Source organism: Larimichthys crocea, chromosome III, assembly GCF_000972845.2.
Source record: "Larimichthys crocea isolate SSNF chromosome III, L_crocea_2.0, whole genome shotgun sequence".
In the NCBI taxonomy this organism is placed as follows: Eukaryota; Metazoa; Chordata; class Actinopteri; family Sciaenidae; genus Larimichthys; species Larimichthys crocea.
The window spans coordinates 15273867-15294499 of NC_040013.1; the positions used below are offsets into that span (position 1 = coordinate 15273867).

Sequence of the window (20633 nt, forward strand, 5' to 3'; positions counted from 1 at the left end):
CCTGCGTTTCCTAAATTGACATAATTTAGGTAATAAAGGTTTGTGATATGTGAGACAGAGCTGCAATGGCAATGCACCCATAGCTGGCTCCTGTAGCACCTCACCATAGGGGTGATTTTATATCTATATTTTTTGCCAGGTTTCTGTCTGATGATTCATGTATGGTATCAATAAAGATGAATTTTCACTGAAAAACATGGTTGTCTTTATTGGACTCAGCCGCAGTGACTCTTTATGCGAGAGAACCACACACAAAAAAAAAGACCTCAAAATGATCGAACAGATTGCTGACATTTTCTCTATTAATCATGGGGAAACAATTACTCTACTATGCTTTGGTGAATTTAACCTCAGTGAATTCTTAAAATCGTCAGCTCTTGCAAAGAAAACACGCTCCAAATGAACGCTTTTCTTTTGCATGCAAAACAGCCCACTACAGTTTGCTGATTTTTTTTCTTCTTATTGAAACAAAGTTTAAACTGGAAACTGAAGAAGACATTGCGACCTTTGTTTCAGAGTAATGGAACAGCGCTCTTTCAAGGACGGAGTTCACTTCGAGTTTGACCTATCTTTATCTGCCAGTTTTTTGTCTTAGCAGGGCAGAAGTAGTGTAGAAGATGGCTGCCATGTTGGTTGGCATGAAAAGAGGAATGACAGAAACTGTGACAATAGCAACGTGTGTAATAGATAGCCGTACCTATACAATGGTGTCTGCGAACCAACAAAAGGTACAAAGCAGTGTTTGATCATGCTCAAACAGCTCAGTTTTAACCTTGTGGTGTAAGTTGTGACAAAATCGACTTACACCACGCTCACCTGCTTTTTGAGAACTTTAAACCACATCTCGTAGGTCATCTTGAAGGCATAGCTTCTGTCAACATGCAGTACAATTTTGTATCAATAGACGTTTTTCACAGCATGAAATAGTAGGATAAACTCAGGTTCAAACAGAGTCAGGGTGCTGCTGTCGACATGTCGGCTCACTGGAAAGTCTCTGTCCCGATAAATGGAACAGAACATTAATTAGTATCATTGGAGTCACCCGTGTGGACCCTATTATTTCATCTCAAAATGGCGGAGAAATAATTTCCTCCCCCTGCTCACTGTGTTTCTTATAACCACAACGTCATGGATCATATCTTATCACAAAACACAGAGACCAGCAGTTATTTTGCAAGTGTTGCGATACAGGTATGATCACCGGCTTCCCACTACACTACACACAAGGATCTCACAGTGATCTCACATGATCTTGTTGACTCAAGAGGACAGAATCATTGAGGACAATTACTGAGTGAGAGCACTGCAAGGCCTTGCAAAAGTCTTCACATGCCAAAGCCACTTGATGTGTACTCTCTTGTTATTAAATGAAAGGATCAGTCTGTAATTATTTTGGGTTGAGGGGAACCAGGGATGAGTGATCGGCAAGCGACAGTTGACCTAATAAGGGAAACAAGAGAAGAGGACACACACGACTATGTAACTCTTTCCTCCTTATTTGCATAAAGAGAGATTAGAAAGGGAACTAAGGTTCATGCCTGTTGTGTCACTGTGTTCCTTTTCACATAAATTAATATTCTTTAACCACTGTAACAGAGGGGTTACACAGATGTTCACATTTCATAAACCATGATGAAAAGCATTTGAATAGTTGTCACAGTCTCTTCTTTCCTGTGTTGACAGAACCAGGTTATAGCTAAGTAATAGCACTGTCTCAGTCTGAGCGAGTTTAATTCTTGTCTTGGCTTGTTATATTATTTATCGTTCTTCTTGACAATTTTGATAACACGGGGGGAAAAAAAATATTTTCGACAATGTCAGGATTTCTTGGCATGTTGTGTGTTTTCAAAACTCCCTCCCCCAAGAGTATCTTTCCCAAATATGTTGTGCTGCATATTTGGGCTGTGCTGTTGCTTGTTTGGACACCACACCATTGCAGATGGGGACTGATTAAATTTAAAAAACGTTTTAATTTATTTGTATCCAGCACAAACACACAACTTTTTATCAAAATAACTAGATTGTGAATACTAAATTGAACTTGAAACGACATGTTTCTCTGTTTTCCCCACAAAGTAAACCCACGTCACAATTTAACTCTTTGCATAATTGACACTGGCACGTTAGGCTTGACAACCCCCTCTATTCCATCTGTCAAACTTCAAAATCCAGGAACCAGTGTCGGGAAGAATCCTGTTGTTTGCAGATAACACACACATTATTTCCTTTACTTCCACATGCTTACTTCTCTTCACCACGTCACTCCCTCCCTCCCTCTGTTTTCTCTCTGTAAGACCCTCCCTTACTGCCTCCTTTGGTCCCTTTTCTCACCCTCCCTCTCTTCTTTGTGGCAGTGTTCTCCAGGCGAGCACACAGTAAGTTTCAACTTGTCAGCGGCAGCAGAGCATATCAGTTCTCTACAGGACTGTAGTTACACGCCCCTAACAGAATTTTTAGAAGATAAAAGCGATGCGACTACCCTTCACTGCCTAGTCAAAGAAGGTAAGTCACTTTGATACATTTTAATTTCTAACACATTGCTATTTCTTCCTTACTCTTGTCTAACTCACTCATGTGCCTAGACTTGTATGAACTACACTGTTTGTTTCCAGAGTCCTAATATGTACAGTAAATATACTCTGTGTGTATTTGCTTAAGAGAGCTGCACCTAGTTTAGTGCAGGAAATTTGTAAGTTTGCATAAACATAAGTGATGAAGGTATCTGAGATAAATGCAGACTTTCCATGTTTATATCATGAACAGAGCTGTGGCACCATAACCAGACATAATAGCACTCATTTGTCATCTGTAATATCCTACCTGTAACATTTAAATGTCAGCACATTGTGTACTCTGTGACAGAAAGTAGAGAAGTATAAAAGAGAAGTTTAGGGAGCATGGTTTTTCTCAGTTTATATTTCCTATTTACAAAATGTCATTGTTGCCTTTCTTCTGTAAAACAGTTTTTTCTTGTTGCTATTGTGTGACAAGCACTGACTCAGTCTGTGGGTTTCTTCTCCAATCTGTAATTCCCTAGCCACCCTATGACTGTGTTTCTATTCTGTCTTTTTGTCTTGTTTCCAGACGCGTCAAGACGGAGCTTGTGCCATGAGGTGATCATTATATAAACCCGTTTATTACGGCCAAGTTTTCCCCCACGCATCTCACCTGAAGCCATGGGGTTATGTGAGAATATGAGGCAGGGAAACGCTGGAGCTTTCAGGGCCGGAGTAGGAGTGCTGCTGTTGGGGCTCAGCCTGGCCCAGACTGTCCCTCAACACACTGCCTGTCCAGCAGCCGTGGCCCCACAGAATCTCACCCAGCTCCAGAACCAGGACACAAGGGAGGACACTAATGCGGGTTTTATGGCCTCTTTTGTCCAGTCCTTCCTGCACACAGTGCAATCTAAACCCTTTCCTGTAGGTCAGTATCGTCGTTACTACACACTAAGCAAACATCTTGAACCTCTGATGCACAGGACTTACTCATAGCTTGTGTGTTAGGTCATGTCCAAAGCAACCAGGTGCAATTTAAATTACATTGAAATATTTTGGCTTTCACGCCCTGCAGTGGCAAAATTTCCCTACAGAGAGTGGCACATCTAAATTTAACCTTCACACCTGCTCTACAGTCTGCTCTACAGTCTGCTCTACAGTCTGCTCTACAGTCTATGCAATTGAGGTGACAGGATGGGTTAATCAGTAAGCTAATGAAAATTCTTGTTTTCAGCCAGTCACTCTTTAACCTCTTTGTCCGGCTTTAAGGTCAGGCTGGTGATTTCCCTGTGTTACTCACACCTGTTGTTTTATGTCCATCCCTGCAATGTGTTGCAATTGCTCTATGACGCATTCTCCATTTCCCACATCACTTCCTGCTTAGTATTGATTTCAAAATGGAAAATATATGAGCACAGAAAGGTTTCAGACAACTTTTGGACAAAGTCATTGTTACTCATCGTGTAATCATATATTGTGAATTCAGTTGTGAGTGGATTTCAACCAGTGGCTACTTCATTGTTCATAAAACGACTTGTTTTTCCTTCTTTGTTAACCGGTAAGAGTTAAAAGTTGTTTGAACACACTGTTTGCCATCGCTCTTTGATAAAGCAAATGGCTTACTGTAAATTGTGGGTTTTAGATTTGCGATCTGGCACTAAGCTGAAGGTTATAAAGGTTTATAAGTAAACAATGAACACTTTTCCAGAAGGCAGGAAGTCAAATATCTTTGTAAACAACTGAAACACCAACTTTATGTAATGATAGTATAACATAATCATATGACAGTCAGCAAACACTCAAGTGGCTTGCAGTTCCAGTTGCAGTTCACAAGCGAGATTAATGTTAAAAGGGAAATTTTTCAGGAAAAGCAGTGTGGAAAAATTCTAATTCTAACAAGCTATTCCCATCTTGTCATAAACAAGATGGGAATAGCTTGTGTGACAGACATGGAAGCCTTTGTCTCCCTTTTCAGTCACCTGTTCCTGTGTTTTGTAAATAATATTCAGACATAGCTGTAGTTTCTGTGGAACCCCTAAACAGGCAGGCTTTTCTAACACATTTTTTTTGTGTGTAAAAAAACCTAATCTCTCCTGATAGCTGTCCTGGTTTCCTGGTAACCACAAGATGGAGGTGTCAGATTTCCACTTTTACAATGAGAGAGATTAAAATGTTTGTACGGGGCACAGGACACATTGTCCCCACTGGCTGAGCTTTTGTGTATGGATAACTAGGGCAGTGTAGAAGAGAATTAGCCTCTAAAAGCTGTGTTTCTGTTCCTTTTAAAAACCTTTTTTTCTCTTTTTGATTTCTTTCTAGATCTGGTCCTGAAAATAGTCAAGGATGCTAAGCATGAACAGGTTGATGAAGAAAACATCAAAGAAGTAAGTAAATGAGTTTCACATATTCTAGGATGTCGGTATGAATTTCTACAGTAGCCTATATATGGTAAAACAAAACAGACACACCCTCCTTTTAGAGCTACCCGACTTTGTAATCTGAGAACGTTTAACTCTGAAGCAGCCTTTGTGTTTGTATCCCAGTAGAGTAAAATGTTTGACAAGACCTGCCTCTGTTCTGCCATTTCGGGCCCAGAAATGAATATTTGTGTCATTTTAGTTGTAACACATGTTATTTATCTGTTTGTTCTGCATATACCTGTGTTTTTTATTCAGTTCCTGGTGTATCGTGTGGGTTTCTTGGTGTGTGCAGCCATTGGTGTCCTGTACATCGTTCTGATGCCCATAGTTGGTTTCTTCTTGGCGTGCTGTCGGTGCTGTGACAACTGTGGTGGGAAGATGTATCAGAAACAAACTTCTTCCATTCACTGTCGCAGAAGAACCCTCTACTGGTGTGCATTCATCACCACAGTCATTATCCTGTAAGTGTGTATGTGTGTGTGCTCTCATCTGATGTAATGATATACTGAAAAAATACAGCTTGAATTTGGATGCCTCACTGCTTGTGTGTGTCTCCCTTCGGTTGACGTTATGTTCAAGACACAAATTGAATTGTGTCTGTGTATGTGTGTGTGTCTGTGTGTTTGTAGTGCTGGAAACATTTGCATGTTCAGAAGTAACCAAGCGCTCAAAGTGAGCATGGACCAGAGTACAGCAGACCTCATCAAAAGTATAGATAACATCAACACCTTCCTCACTTCTGTGCCTAAGGTAAGATCAACCATCTTGTTGACTGAAGTGCATGTGAGTATGTATGCGTGTGTATGAGTGTGGAAAGTCGAAGGTCTGCGAACACAGTGTCGCAACATTTGTCAATACTGGTTGCCTAACTGCGCTTCATCTTTATTCTGAAAAAAAAAAAAATATAATAAATAACCCTGTTGTCACATTAAGTGCTGCACTCCTCCTGTGAGTCGACAGCTTTTGTGTGAGATGCAAACAGACCCAATTCTCCAGTCAGCCCACTGATTAATGACTAGCCATGCACTGCAGTGTCAATACACTTATCTCGAGCTACAAGAGAATGGGAAAAGGCTGGAAAGAAAGACGTCTTGTCTTTTGTTTGTTTTTTGTCATTTGCCAAATCTGCTATGCATGATTGCTGATGGAATCAGTCCATGACATACAGTATGCTGTATTTTTAAACCATATCTTGTGTGCACACTTTTAAATTGTTTGTTTTATCTCTGCCTGTTTCCAGCAAATCGACTATGTGTTGAACGAGAGCTACAAAACCATACAGGAGGTTAACGGAAACCTACTTGGTAAGAACAGGGAAATAATAATGTCAAAACAGAGGAACTTCACTGTGACTGCTATGACAATCAACAGAATTAATCATCTAAAGCCTGTTTGTCTGTATGAATCAGCCATTGGACATCAGTTGGGAACAGAGATCCAGAATGTTTTTAGAGCTATCCTGGACCCAGCGCTGCATTCAGTTAAACTTCTGGACCAAGGTATTGGTACCTGCATGCTCTGTTCTGTTTAAGTCTAAGCATGTAAATGTCTGTGTACATATTTGTCATGATATTAGTCATCACAAAGGCGGGGACCTGCATAAGGGCACTCTAGTTTCACTGCAGTTTACTTCTTAAGTCTTGTCTTTGATATACTGGCGGGTTTCTTTTTTTGTGGGAAGCAGTTTTTATTAGATATTACCTAATAAACAAAAGAAACAAAAGGCGAATACAGAAACTTGTACCCGTGACATGCCGCTACAGCTAACAAATTAAAGGAAAAACCTGAATTAATGATGGGAAATATCATGAATGTGGAAGAAACTTATTTTTCTTCAAGTAGAATTAACTGCCAGGCTACAGTTAGTCTTGTAACGGATGGCTGCTAATGATTGAATTCAACAAAATTTAAAACAATGGTAATCTATTAGGTTTTGTAATTTAATGCAGAAGTTTCCAGTATGGTGTTTTTTTCTGCCTTACCCAAAATGACAAATTGCTGATACATAATTTGCAGTCGTGGTTAACAGGACTCTTAATGTAACACAGCCGGCTTAGTAGAGCAATATGGAAAATATTTGTAATGCTTTACTACAAGCAGATGGATAACATCCCCTTTAATAATCAATTTCCTGTTGTTATTTCTCTTGTATGCTGACCAATATGTGTGTGTTTTTCATTTGTATGAGCAGAGACTGTAAACATTGATGCTCAACTGAAAAAGCTGAACTCATCTTTGGTCCAGCTGCAGTCCAGCCTGGACCTCCTCCACGGCAATGTGTCTGCTGTTAAAAGGCGCATCAGTCAGACTTCATCTAATGCAGCCTGCATCGGTTGTAACAACATAAATCTACAGAGACTGGATGTACTGGACATCACCATCTCTGTAAGTGCTTATTTTGTGTAACCTAGGATGCAAAATGGAATACTCCTATATTACGCAAAAGAGGAGTATATTCAGAGTTCAACTCTGAAGTGAGTACACACCAAGAATAGGCCTTGTTACAAGATTCATCATCATGCAGCAACAGGAAGAATCATTTATGCAATCAAACCGCCTCTGATTAAGGCTAAGATAGTGTGACACATGATAACAGTTGACTTGTCCTCCTCCCTTCTGTCCTTCTGCATCCTCCTACACTTTTACTCTGACACATACATTTTCCTCTTCTCTTCTCTCATCTTCTCTTTCTTCCCCTCCCTTTCCCTGACCTCCTCTCCTCTCCTGCGACAAGCTTAAAGAAAAAAGGAGCTTTCCTCTCCTGTTCATACTTCTTGTCTCCTTTCACCTCTCCTTAACTTTCCTCCCCTCTTGTCACATCTCCTCCTGACCATTTAAATGAATGTATTATATGATATATATCAGATATATTATGATCTTTGGTATCAACTCTCTTTAATTGTGGGTCTATCGCACTTTGATAACAAACTGCCTGTTTTGCTGAAGTCTGCTGCCCCCTTCTGTTAGTTTGAAGTATAACAAGTGATTACATGTGATTTCTGGTCACAATGGTTGCACGTGTGTGACTATGATTGTTCTCCACAGACTTCCAGCTTGACTAAAATCCAGTCCTCAGTGGATAAAGTCATGGAAACTAATCTCAAATTTGAAATCAAGGAGGTCAGTGACTTCTCTGAAACAAAAATATGCTAACAATATCATCAACCATCAAAATATAATGTTAACTAATTGAAATAAGTAAAAAATAATATGTATATGATATTATTTCAGGTAGAGGATTATTTCCACAGCATCCCCCAGACGGTGACCAATGACACTGCTGATATTGTTCAAAGTGAGTAATCATATTTACTGTCCTAAACTTTAGGCCTTCACAGCTCTCAAATAATAATTTCATAATTAACTATTCAGAAAATAAATTTAAAAAATGTATATGTGTTTGTGTATTTTTTTTAGATAGCCAGCAGCTGTTGAATGAGATAAAAAAACAGATATCACAAGTCACCAGTGACATCCCTTTATCCGCTCTGAACAACGTGTTGGGGTCTCTGCACGATGTGCAGAGAAAAATCGGCAAGATCACACCAGAGGTCAAGAAAGGCGAGCATATTAGGTAAAAAGCCAGGATGTGCAAGCACATGGCATCAATGAAAGAAGGCCCAAAATCAGTTATCACATGTGTATGTTTCTCCAGATGGGCAGTGTGTGTGGTCCTGTGCTGCTTCGTCCTCCTGGTGGTGGTGTGTAACCTTCTTGGTCTGGCCCTGGGCCCTATGGGTCTAAAACCGAAAGAAAACCCCACAAAGCGCTCCTGCACGGCGGACTGTGGAGGCACCTTCTTCATGATGTGAGGGTTGGATTGTAATATTGGTTACTTTAGTAAGTGATTCTTTCAAACTGTTTCACCCCCTGAGCTCCTTTGATCTCTAACTAGGATGTGGTTGCAGGGGTGCAGGTTTCAGCTTCGTCTTCTCCTGGCTGTTAATGATAGTGGTGCTGGTGCTGTTCATATTAGGTGGGAGCGCTTACACTCTGATCTGTAAACCTTGGAACAACGGAGAACTGTTCAAGGTAGCAATACAAAAATATGCACCTGCGCACACACTTCTATTTGAATGCATCAGAAACACCAATATGTAATACAGAAGCAGTGTCTTTATATCTTTTTGTTAATATTATTGTGTATTCTCTCTGCAGATCATTGATACTCCAGGTCTAATACCAGGGTTGGAGATAGGTCCAGCTTTGGGATTGAAAACCAACCTCAGTATCTCTGATATCTATAAGTATGTAAACAAATGCGTACACACAGGCTTGTGTTATGCATAAAAATATGAAGGAAAGTTCATTGTATGTGAGAACTTCTGATTTCTGAAACCTGACTTGATGTCGATGTTTCAGAGACTGCAAGAAAAACCAAGCTCTGTGGACGACACTCCACTTGAACGAGGTCGTAAACCTTAACGAACTGCTCAATATGTCTCAAGTGAGTTTTCCTTTAGGTGCATTGAACACACACGGCGTTGAGCTATTCTTGTCAAACCAGACCTATATCATCATTTGCAATGTTTGTTTTCGTTTCTCATCCCATCTCATCCCCCCTCTGTTGGTCACACACAGTACACAAAGGAGATCCAGCAGTATTTTGACGGTGCAAACATCACTCTGACCACCATCACTCTCCTGAGCCCTGAAATTAAAAATGAACTAATCAGCTTTTCGGCCACAGCTAAAGATTTTGACTTTGCACAAATATTTCAACAGGTAGGCATTGTCCATGGTCTTGCATGTATATTTGTTCAGATATACTGTCATTACATGTATCCACGTGTAACTGTGTAATTGTGATCTGATGTCTCTCAGATGAACAACATTTCCAGCATCAATCTGAATACAACAGCAGATATACTTGACCGTATCTCTCAAAGTCAAGTAAGTCACAAGACATTAACGTAACACATAATTCCTAACTGAATGCTTTCTTTTCCTGATGCTCATGTTCTATCTACTAATCAGCCATATGCTTGTTTCTAGAATGACAATCAAATTAAAAATGAGCTCCAAACTGAGGCCAGAGACCTGAGACAGATCCAGTCTAACATGGAAAGAACCATCACCCCACAACTGGTGAGTATCTTGCCCTGTCTTGGCTGCCATCTCTCCTAATCTCCTCATCTGGTTCTTCTTTTTCCCCATGTTGGCCATCCATCTGAATTTAAACATAGACATCTACTGCTTCTGCCCTCAGGAAAACCTCAACTCGACCATCAAGAGCATTCAATCCATCGGAGAGAAAATCAATGTGAGTACACTGACTAGCACCTGGAACTGCCAGGAATAAAGATAATTCTCCTACCCTCTCTTTCTGCGGCTCACTTCTCTCCTCTCCCTTCCAGGGAACAGTGGGGGAGGTGCTAAGCAACGTAGAAGCAGCACATGACTTCCTCGACACAAATACGACACAGATCATCAAGACCGTGAGTAGAGCCACGAGTCACATGAGTTAGAAGAAAAAGTGCTCCATGTGGTCTTTTAATGCCTGTGGTCGGTCAGTCATTTAGCCGGAGGGGATGAGGGGGAGGTGCCGTGGCTCAGTGAATAAGGGTGTGCTGCTTGTAGTTGAGACAATGTGCTTGTTGCTTCCACGTCCACAAGGCATGCATTTAGTGTCCAAGTCGTATTTATTCATGCATGCTTTGAAGTGAAGCAGATGTACTAAAGGGTCTGGGATGATATTTGGGGGTCTATTTTATTTTTAAGATTATGTAAAGGATCTTAACAAAAATAAGAAAGATAATATAAAAATAATAAGAAAACTGACCATATCATACAAATTCTAACCGTCTTTCGGAGATGGAGAAACATGCTCTGACTTCATTAATTCGTTGTCCAACCACTTATCCTAATGAGGGTCGAGTTGGGTTGGCACCTATACCAGCTGACATTGGACTAAAGTCACCAGGTCATCACCAGGGCTGACACATTGAGACAAACAATCATTTACACTCAAATTCACGCCTTCAGGCAATTTAGAGTTACCAATTAACCTACATGTCATTGGATTGTGAGAGGAAGAGCACCTGGAGAGAACCCATGCAGACATGCAGGGAAAGCATGCAAACTCCACAAAGAAAGGCCCCAGCACCAGCTACAACTCCCCAACTTAACTTTAATGACCTTTAATTCCACTGTCTTTGACTGAAACTTAAGCATCTACTATCATTATCCACCTTGCACTTATATCTTGACTTTCCTAATCATCATCACCCCCCATCTTCTATTTAAATGATTGTATTGTTCACATTTCTTTTAATGTCAACAAATCTGCGGCCCTCAACTTATCTGTTTGAGCTCACAAATATTTGAACATAATAATGAGATCTTTTGCTGCACAGACAATACTTCATCGAGGGATTAGGCAATTGTTGGTTTTGGTCATTGTTTTTTTTCATGGGATTTGTTGACAATAAGAGGCCAGACTTATCCTTTAAGGTGTATTATCTGAAACACTTTTAAATTAAACGTGCCACACAATAATAATAAACGTTAATTGCCTTTCCCTGTCTAATCAGAATGCTATTTCAGTTATTCATGGGTCACTTCAGAGGATTTACCCAGAAGTTAATTTGCTGATTCCTCATGACTTCCCACTATAAAGCAGGGGGAAAATGTGTGGAATTTACTGTCTGACTCTCTCTCTCTCTCTTTCAATCTCAGGAGAGCAGAAAGTTTTTGGACTGTCAGCTGGGTTACTTCAATACTTTTGCCAAATGGGCCAACATCACGGTAAAGTCTGTTCAGATCTCTGTTGAAGTAGTTAAAGTGACCTTTTTGCACTGTCACTCATTTGTGCATTCTCCCTCAGATCACGCAGCAGGTGGGCCGCTGTGGGCCGGTGGCGGGTTCTGTGGACTCTGTTGAGAATCTCCTGTGCGCAAACATTGTGGAGTCTCTGGTGAGGATTAGATGTTGCCAGCTCCGCCTACAGCCTAATTGATTACAAATACACAAGGAGTCTGAGAGGAGGGACTAGTTTGAGATTTAAACTGTTATAAATCGCTTTTGGTTTTTTCAGTTCTTTATATGAGTGTTTATGCATGCTCTCTCTGTCTCTGTAGAATGCGTTCTGGTTCAGTCTGGGCTGGTGCATCATCTTCTTTATCCCCAGCATCATTTTTACCATCAAGCTAGCTAAGTACTACAGAAAAATGAAGTCCTCTGATGTCTTTGAGTAAGTGGCATGAAGAAAATTAAAATACAAACGTCTACTTGATGTATTTCCACACACACACTCATATATATGCATGTTGTGAAAGAATCACATGACTGATTTATTTGTGCCGGCCTGCCTGTGACCTCTGTTAATATCTCTATTTTCAGTGACCACATAATGATGAATCACTTCCCGAGGGCCCAGATGAAAATCACCTGAGAAGATAGCATATGTACGATACATATGTACAAAGACTGCAGCCACAGTTGGCATAACTTGATATAATAAAAACACATGAGGTACTTCTGCACAGATGTGACACAACAAACTGAAAAAAAGAGTTATGTATTATGTATTATTATGTATGTAATCCTTTTTTTTAATCAAAATGTTCACTATAAGATGGAGAAGCAAAGTCACATATTAAGCGACTGCAGTGGTTATACAATACATTTCATACACCGCATGCAGCGTCTTTGAATTGAACTCAGGGGGACACAGGGCGTAAGGGAATCTGCAGGGATTTTTTTTTCATAATCTTAAATAAAGTTTCAAAGAGATTGGTACTACATAAATGATTTATATGTATTTAATGTATAAACTATGAGCTGCTGCTGTATTCTGGCAATATGTGCTCCATATTTCAAATTGTAAAGCTGATTTTTGTTGATTGACACATGTCTGTGCAGTCATGTTTGATGTGCAGTGCTCTCACAAAACGCAGCAATGTGTTACCGTGCCAACAGGCATTTGTGTGTCTGTATACTGCCGTGGTTTGGCAACCTGATTCCAATGGGAAACATTTTTTAATTACATGCCTATAATGTATATACTTGCACTAGTATTGAAAATCAAAGCACTATTTCTTGAATGAATCATTCCTCAATCCCTTTCAAGCTTTATTTGATAGAGACAGCTGGAGAGTGACAGGAATGTGGGGGGAGAGAGACAGGGAATGACGTGCGGGAAAGAGCCACAGGTCGGATTCGAAACCCTGGGCTTCCGCAGCAAGGACTGAAGCTTCGCACATGGGGCGGCTGCTCCACCAACTTAGCTAAACACCAACCCAGTTTTGTTACATTTTTAAATATGTTTTTGTAAATATTGATTTTGGCTCATGTGATTTATGATTCGATATTGATTATTTTGTACTTTGATCTTTTTTGTCACACAGCACTTTATATGGTCTTTTTATGTTTGCTCAGTGTGGTTAAAAGGTTGTGAACATTTCTGCCTGCTGTTGTGAAAACTATGTAAAAGTAAAAACTGTTACTGATCAACGACTGCACCGAGTCTGCTGTGCATTTTTCTACCTTTTAGCCATAACATGAGAGGAATCTCACAGATCAGTCAGTGTCTATTTTCCACACTAACCATGAAAGTGCTTTTCACAGTTCACATTTGTAACCCACTATGTCCCTTTGGATGGTACATGATCCTTCATTACACTGCTAAGTCTAAGTCTGTATACAGTCCTATAGTTAATGTGTGACAACAACATAAAACAATACAATTTTATTTAATTGTGATCTCAGTACTCTGAAATCAGTTACTTGTAAGTGTTGGTCACAAACAGTTAAAAGCACATGGATCACACAGATTACACACATATACACATCTTATTTAATGTTATAATTTACTATGATAGGCAGAGATTGTGTCTTTGTGATCATGATTACAGTCACGCATCAAGTTGCCCTCTCATGTGACACTGTGCAGATTAATTACAGTACAAAAAGATCAAAATTGTCATGTAAAGATGAAAAAAAAACTGCTCAAATAATAACAGGCATACCTTGTGGGAAAGGACTGCATTCAACCCTTCAGCATAGAAATGAAATCACAGCCTTTGGGAGAAAATACAATTTTAATTTAAGGGTGGTGATCCATACAATAATTTATTGTCTGATCATGTGAGACAAATAGGGGGAGTCTGATTATTACATCGATAAACTAAATTAACTACAAGGTATAAAAAGTATCACCGTCCACTGTATTTTTAAGTATTTTCAGCTCCTATAAGCTTCAGTGTTACTTTTCTGTGGGTAATTCAAATGTCAAATATAAGTTAACTCTACCCTGAGAGTAATAAAAACAATGAAATGTTACTTTATGCAGTTATCCCTGTCCTGATGCATTCATTCATGTAGCTCTGCAGGATACAGTCAGCTGATCAGAGACAAGTGGAGGACAGGGGAAAAGACAGGAACGCCCAGCTTCTGTTTGGATTCATTATTGTTTACAGAATCTATAATTAGAACAAGTAAATGGATAGCATTACAGCACCGGCATGACTCAAAGCCTTGAAACACAGGAGGGTGGATGCAGAGAAACTCAATCTGAGGGAAAAAAAAAAAACATGTGACACCAAAAGAAAGAGAAAGGCAGGCGGAGGTGGGGAGGAAAATAGAGGGATGTTTGCCTGAGGGATGTCAGGTATCAGGTTATGAGTTTCTGCAGCTCTCTGCTGTTCTGTTGCCCTGGGAAGACAGCCTCTTATTACCCTCTGCCTCTTACACTGATGATACAGGACTCACTGGCTTCCACCTCCCACCTCTACACTTACTCCACTCCTGCAGTCGTACCCTCACATCCCCATGTGGAACCTGCCTATTTGTTGCAAGAACCAGCACCCACCCACCCACACACACACACACACTCAGTATCTGACCTGTGTTTTAGTTATTAGTTAAGAGGCGACAGACTGAACATTCCTCTTTATGGGCCCTGAGCATGAAACATTAGTGCATTTACACACTCAAATCCATGCACTGCATCGCATACACACACGTAACGCTGCAGCTCTAAGTAGATTTGTCTGTGGAAAGGTCATGGTGGAACTCAGAAATGGGGCAGTGGATCATATGAATGAACTGTGTGAACAAGACCTCAAATATTGGCATAACTAAGCTCTTATATCAGCGCTTTTGTTCAAGTTTGACTGATTCTGCTGTAAAAAAAAACAAAAAAACTGAATGAATAAACATAAAAGAGTACACTGGCCTTGACATTTTAGTTGTTTCACTTTGAATAGTGCGTGATCTGTCAGCTAGACCTGTTGTTGTGCATTGGGTGAATGGAATACGCTGATAGAGCTGAACAAACCAGAAATACAGCTATCTGTGGGAACTTGGCACATAGGTGACACTGGTAGACAAGTTAGCTGACAGATACATGTATCGTTATTTGACATGTATCAGGGAGGGATGTCACAGGAACACGATGTAATCCAATTAAAAACAACACCACAACAAATTCGAAATAACTTCACAAGTAAAACTCGGGGTGAGCAAACAGAAGTTTCATCTTCAGTTTAATGGCATACAGCATCTGTTCATAAATACTTGTATACATCTTGTCTTTTTTTGAAATACTGCTTCAAAAAGGACAGCATCACCAAAAGTTAACAAAGTCCAGGAGCATTTCCTATTTGTTAACCGAAACCAAAAGCAAAGTTAGATTAATATCAGGCTGAGTGGCCTGTCTGGGGAAGTCAGGGAGTTCCCAGTGACTCTGGAACAGCAAACTGATCGTTTGCAGATTATGTTGTGCTTGTTCAAGTGTACAGAGCTTGGATTGACAATATTAATATACCAATCAGAGTGAGAAGTCAGCTGTGTTTGATACTGAAATTAAAATGTTATTAAAATGGCCTCTGATTGTGCAGGACAAGTTCTGTTAGCCACATAAAACAATAAAAAAACAACAGTACAAACTCAGAACGTATCCTCTCATCTGCCTCTGTAGAGGCAGCAGGAATGTGACACTACCCTGTAAATGAAGAGCGGGTCTGTGAAAGGCACTCTGATCGTTCTGCAGCATTTTGGAGTCTGATTGTCACTCAGCACTAATGGCATGTCACAAGAGTTTCTCTTCTCTCTGCTTCACCCAGACACGGGTTATCATTTCAGCTGTCTTACAAAGATTGCTGCAATCTCATTTTGTTTTAGAGGGCTCCACATTACGCACAAAAAACCCCCAAAAACACTTTAACAAATTATACAGGCTGCTCCAACAGAAAGCATTAACGAAGGCATCAAGACAACCGGCACTTAAGTATACTTTTGTTTGCAGCACTCTAATCAGAAAACATTCATCTAAACAGATGCATCAATGGCATGGTATAAACAATACTGACTGGGGTGATATATAAAAGTGCAATCAGTTTCAGAGCATGGAAAAAACTAACAGGGACAAGAATACAGAGAGCCTAACATCTCTAATAACATTATCCTCCCTGGGTCCATGAAGGGAGATGTACAGGACCTTGTGCAAGCAGCAGGGCGCCTATGTTAGTCACAATGTGCCCAACCCACACTGGGATACTAACAGAATTACTTCCGAAATTGAATTTCAAGTCGAACTGTGAGTCACTTTTACTGGGTATTTGGTCTGGAATGTCCTGTGAGTCGAGCTGCGAGGACAAGATGGAGTCCAGTGAGACGTATGGGGAAAATGGGAGCAAAGGGCGGTTTTAAGTTTGGTTTACAGACGTTACATGGTCTGGTTGATCCCATAGAAACCTATACATAGTTAATATTTAAGCACTTAGACATAACATGTTAAGTACAAAACAAGAAGTCAGTAAAGGAACCTTTGACACCCCCTCCCTCCGCTTCCTCCTCCTCCTCCTCCTCCTCTTTGAAACCATATCACACTTAAAACAAACATTCAAACACAGGCCAGCTTGTCTGGATAAGGATCAGTGGATTACCCACTGCACGAAAACACTTTGACATCAACGACTTAAAGGCAGCTATACTTGGCTACAATTAGCAGACTTCTTACTCTAAAGGCAAAGACACAGAATGTTCTACGCATACAGATACGATGAACCCCAAAAACGGGAGTTAGTGGCTTTGATTTTGACCGAACAGATATACATATATTGCGCGTTAACACAATATACTGTCACTTACTGATGCTATTCTGATAAAGGCGAAGCTTATTCAATGCAATGACATTCTCATCCACATGCTGTTAAGGCTTAAGAGATAAATAACAATGCAGATACATTATATACACATTAAGACTTAAAATTACCCGCAGTATTTACACTGGTAAGATCTTCAGTAGTCGTTTCATAGTTTCTAGTAGTCATACTTTATCCGACATTACCCCTTTCTTTTAAAAACACCATCAAATACCACAATTAACCTCACCACACTGATGCTACCTTAAGATACTGATATTATTCTGTTTGATTGTCGACACACACGCACACAGCTTCTAAATTTCGTGCATTGAGGTTTTATTCTCTATTCTGAGCGTTTGTTCAATCACACTGGGTTAGCAGGTAGTGCCACCCTGGTCTGTGGGACAGCTGTGTGTGTAGACAACCGCTGTTCAGGTGTTTCTACGCCTGAGTCTGTGCTGGGATCTGTGACGGCCCTCGGCTGGCGAGGAGGTGCAGGAGGGGGGAACGATGGCGATTGCAGGATGTCGGCGTAACGCTGGCTAGGCTTGGTCTCCCTCTGAAGGACTTTTCTCAGCAGAGGTTTCAACAGCCCGATGGTCAACTGGCTGCTCTGGGAGTCTGCAAAGGGAGCAGGGGGTGAGGAGACTGTGCTGGACGTGCAGAAGGAGGAGGAGGAGGAGGTTGAGGATGAAGAGGAGGTGTTAGGAGACGGGAGGTTTTTCAGCACTAAGTTGAGAATAGTGGTGACAGTGAGGTCCTCTGGGCACAGCACCCACAGCAGCTCCAGGTAGGGGTCCAGGTCTCTGTGCTGGGCCACCTCACACAGCAGAGTAGTGAAAATCTCCTTGTTGAGCAGTGGACTCTGCTTGCAGAACTTCTGGGCCACTTGCGTGACCCGCTCCCACTGCTGTTTAGCCATGAGGATCCTCAGTGCTTGGAGGATGGCGTTGGGCCGTCCACTGACCAGCAGCAGCTCCACCTCCAGGTCCTGATGCTGGTCTCTGTCTGGGCTCAGGCTGGACAAGACGCACAGGGCTCGTTTGTAGAGCGGCACATTCTTCTCCCCGCCCTCACCTCCTCGCCCACCTGAGAAGCTCCAGGACGAAGAGGCCAGACTCAGGCCCAGGCCGGCTGAGCCTTGCCGCTGTTGTGCAAGCTCGAGGAACTGGGGCAGCCAGCTGGGCTGGAAGTGGAAAACCGAGTGGCAGAGGAGCTCAAACACGGGCAGGGCTGCTGGGGGAACGGAGCTTGTAGGTTTGGTTTTGCAGTTGGCGATGTGATCGCCTTTGAGGCTGTGATTATGTTTTGGCCTTCCGTTTGTGAATGTGAGGGAGCTTGCTTGGGTGCTGGGTGTGACAACAGGACTGAGGACAGTTTTCCAAATGTCAGGGGGAGCCCTGCTGGACAGAGAGCCCTCCCCGTTGTAGTGTAGCTGAAGGGCAGCCTGCACCGCCCTCCACCCCTGGTGGGGGAAGGTGTTGAAGATAGAGTTGAGGTAAAGCAGAGCCTCTTTATCCAGCTCCGAGGACGACAGCAACCTAGTTACCTCTTTCTCAACTAGACTATCACACGCCGCCTCCACCTCTTTCACACTTCCCCTCACTAAACTGCCCTTCACCTCCTCCAGAGAGACCAGAGCCTTGAGCTCAGCCTCCAGAGAGCACATTAACTTATCTTGCCCTGCTGTACATCCAACTCCTCCGTTCTTGGACAGCTCTGCTCCTTTCTGCCCCGACCCCGTGCTGAGGTAGTTCCTGAGGATGGAGGCTAAAGAGATGGGGGCCTGGAATCTCCCTCCTTTCTTTAGGGCGTCCACAGTGAGCTGGGTGCTGCTCAGGCTCCTCTGCTGGTAGTATTTACAGGCCTCCTCAAAGACCGCCTCTACCAGGAGGGCACCAGGATGAATACTCTCCACTGCAGTGCAACCAGGAGGCTTCATCTTAGAGTTGCAGTCTCTGTAGTCCGTCTCCTTGTTCACTACCACAAAAACTCCAGTTTCTGAGAGCACGTGAGGCGTTTGTCTTTCAGCCCGGTTCACATATAGCAACCCCTCTCTCTTCAGCGCGATCTTTGCCAGCTCCCTGCCACAGTTCACGTCAATCAGATGCAAGTTTTGTCCCACCAGCAGCGCCAGGGTGTTCTCGTACAGGCTGAGGCTAGTGTGAGCACCGACTTTTACCAAGCAGTTGTCCGCCAGTTTGTACACCTGCCGCAGCATCCCGTCTTTCTGGAGAAGACACACCCAGCCCGTGCTGAGGAGCAGCAGCAGGCCTCCACAGGCTGTCGGGGAAAAGTCGTAGATCTGAGGAGGTTCCAGAGTGGATAAATATCCCAAACAGTCCGTCAGCAGCTTCTTAAAGTCGGACTCTTTAGACGAAAGCCTTTTTAAGGGAGCGTTCTTACACGTGGTGCTGATTGTGAAGGAGTCATGGCGGAGGGACCAGGAGAGAAAAAAACTGGAGATGCTCAACGGCGGCTTCACTTTCAAGTCAGGGAGAAGATGCACGTATTCACCCGAGCTGACCACGGTGAATTTAGGATTGTTGTGGAGGGAGATTTTCACTCCCCCCATGCTGACGGCCCCCTCCTCCACCTCAAAGTCACGTCTGCAAACACAGTATCTCAGCTTATTCCTTGTGGAGCTGAAGGCAGGGGAGCTCTCTGAGGGCGGCCTCTCCTCACACCAGATGATAAGATTGTCACAGACGCACACGGACACCACTCTTGCTCGGGGGCTGTTGCACAAGTCTGATGTTTGCAGGAGATGCCAGCCTGCTTTGCACTCCTGAAATCTCCAAAACTCAGCTTTTCCATCCTCATACACCACTGCCACTGCTGCTGCATCTCTACTACTACTACTGCTGCTGTTATTATTATTATTATTATGGTCCAGATATAAAATATCCACAATAGGCACAGTTCTTGTCAAACACAAATCCAGTTTCTTCTGGTTCTGGGACAGCTGGGGTCTTTCGTGCTTGTCAAAAGTCACAAGACCGACCTTAGGTTTGCGGAGGATGACATGGATGTGACGTCCATCTGGGCTCAGGCGGACGTCTGACAGACTGTCCGTGAGCTGGTCGCCGGTCAGCCCTTTACCGCCGCTATAGTCCCCGAAATCTGACAATTGCTCCAACACCAACCGCGCCATAACTCTCCAACTTTGACAACGAGCTCGCATAAATCTGAGCTAACCGAGCGGCATCCCGTTAGGTCGGTCCCGTGAGAAGAGGCTTTCACATCCCGTGTGTTAACGCCGCTGGTGCGGAGGGATACACCCTCCGACAGACCCCGCTGACCTCATGTCAGGTAGACGGTGACGGAGCTTCGACCTCGAGCTGACAACAACAGCTGGACAAGTTTTTAGTTTTCAAACCGAGCAAGCCGCTTTAGTCATTCCGATGCTAGGCTAGCACGCCCCTAACATCACGGGATCGTTAATTTCCGGATACCGGAGTTTGTTTTTGCATAAGAGGAGGAGCTGGACGAGCAGCGACCAAATGCTGACAGAGACCGTGCGCAGGCGCAGAGAAGACAAACTGTTTTTTTTTTTTATTATTATTATTATTATTATTATTATTATTATTATTATGCTACTGTATTATTATTATTTTTATTATTATATT

The 20633-nt window shown here is 42.2% G+C and overlaps 2 protein-coding genes across 2 annotated transcripts; one reads left to right on the plus strand and one right to left on the minus strand.

The window, feature by feature from the left end:
- The first annotated feature begins 2336 nt into the window (after positions 1–2336).
- Positions 2337–13377, plus strand: prom2 (prominin 2). The gene is made up of 24 exons (XM_010737585.3): positions 2337–2502; positions 3085–3423; positions 4815–4879; positions 5171–5376; positions 5545–5665; positions 6156–6219; positions 6325–6414; positions 7107–7300; positions 7961–8035; positions 8147–8210; positions 8333–8489; positions 8571–8723; positions 8824–8947; positions 9074–9162; positions 9278–9362; positions 9497–9640; positions 9740–9808; positions 9911–10003; positions 10125–10178; positions 10273–10353; positions 11594–11662; positions 11742–11831; positions 11995–12107; positions 12257–13377. The coding sequence occupies exons 2-24, from the start codon at positions 3177–3179 to the stop codon at positions 12306–12308; spliced, it is 2499 nt and encodes an 832-aa protein (XP_010735887.3). The 5' UTR covers positions 2337–2502; positions 3085–3176; the 3' UTR covers positions 12309–13377.
- A 1423-nt stretch (positions 13378–14800) lies between these two features.
- Positions 14801–20473, minus strand: hps6 (HPS6 biogenesis of lysosomal organelles complex 2 subunit 3). The gene has a single exon (XM_027277479.1). It carries the CDS (start codon positions 20186–20188, stop codon positions 17369–17371), a length of 2820 nt encoding a protein of 939 aa, XP_027133280.1. The 5' UTR covers positions 20189–20473; the 3' UTR covers positions 14801–17368.
- Positions 20474–20633: the final 160 nt, after the last annotated feature.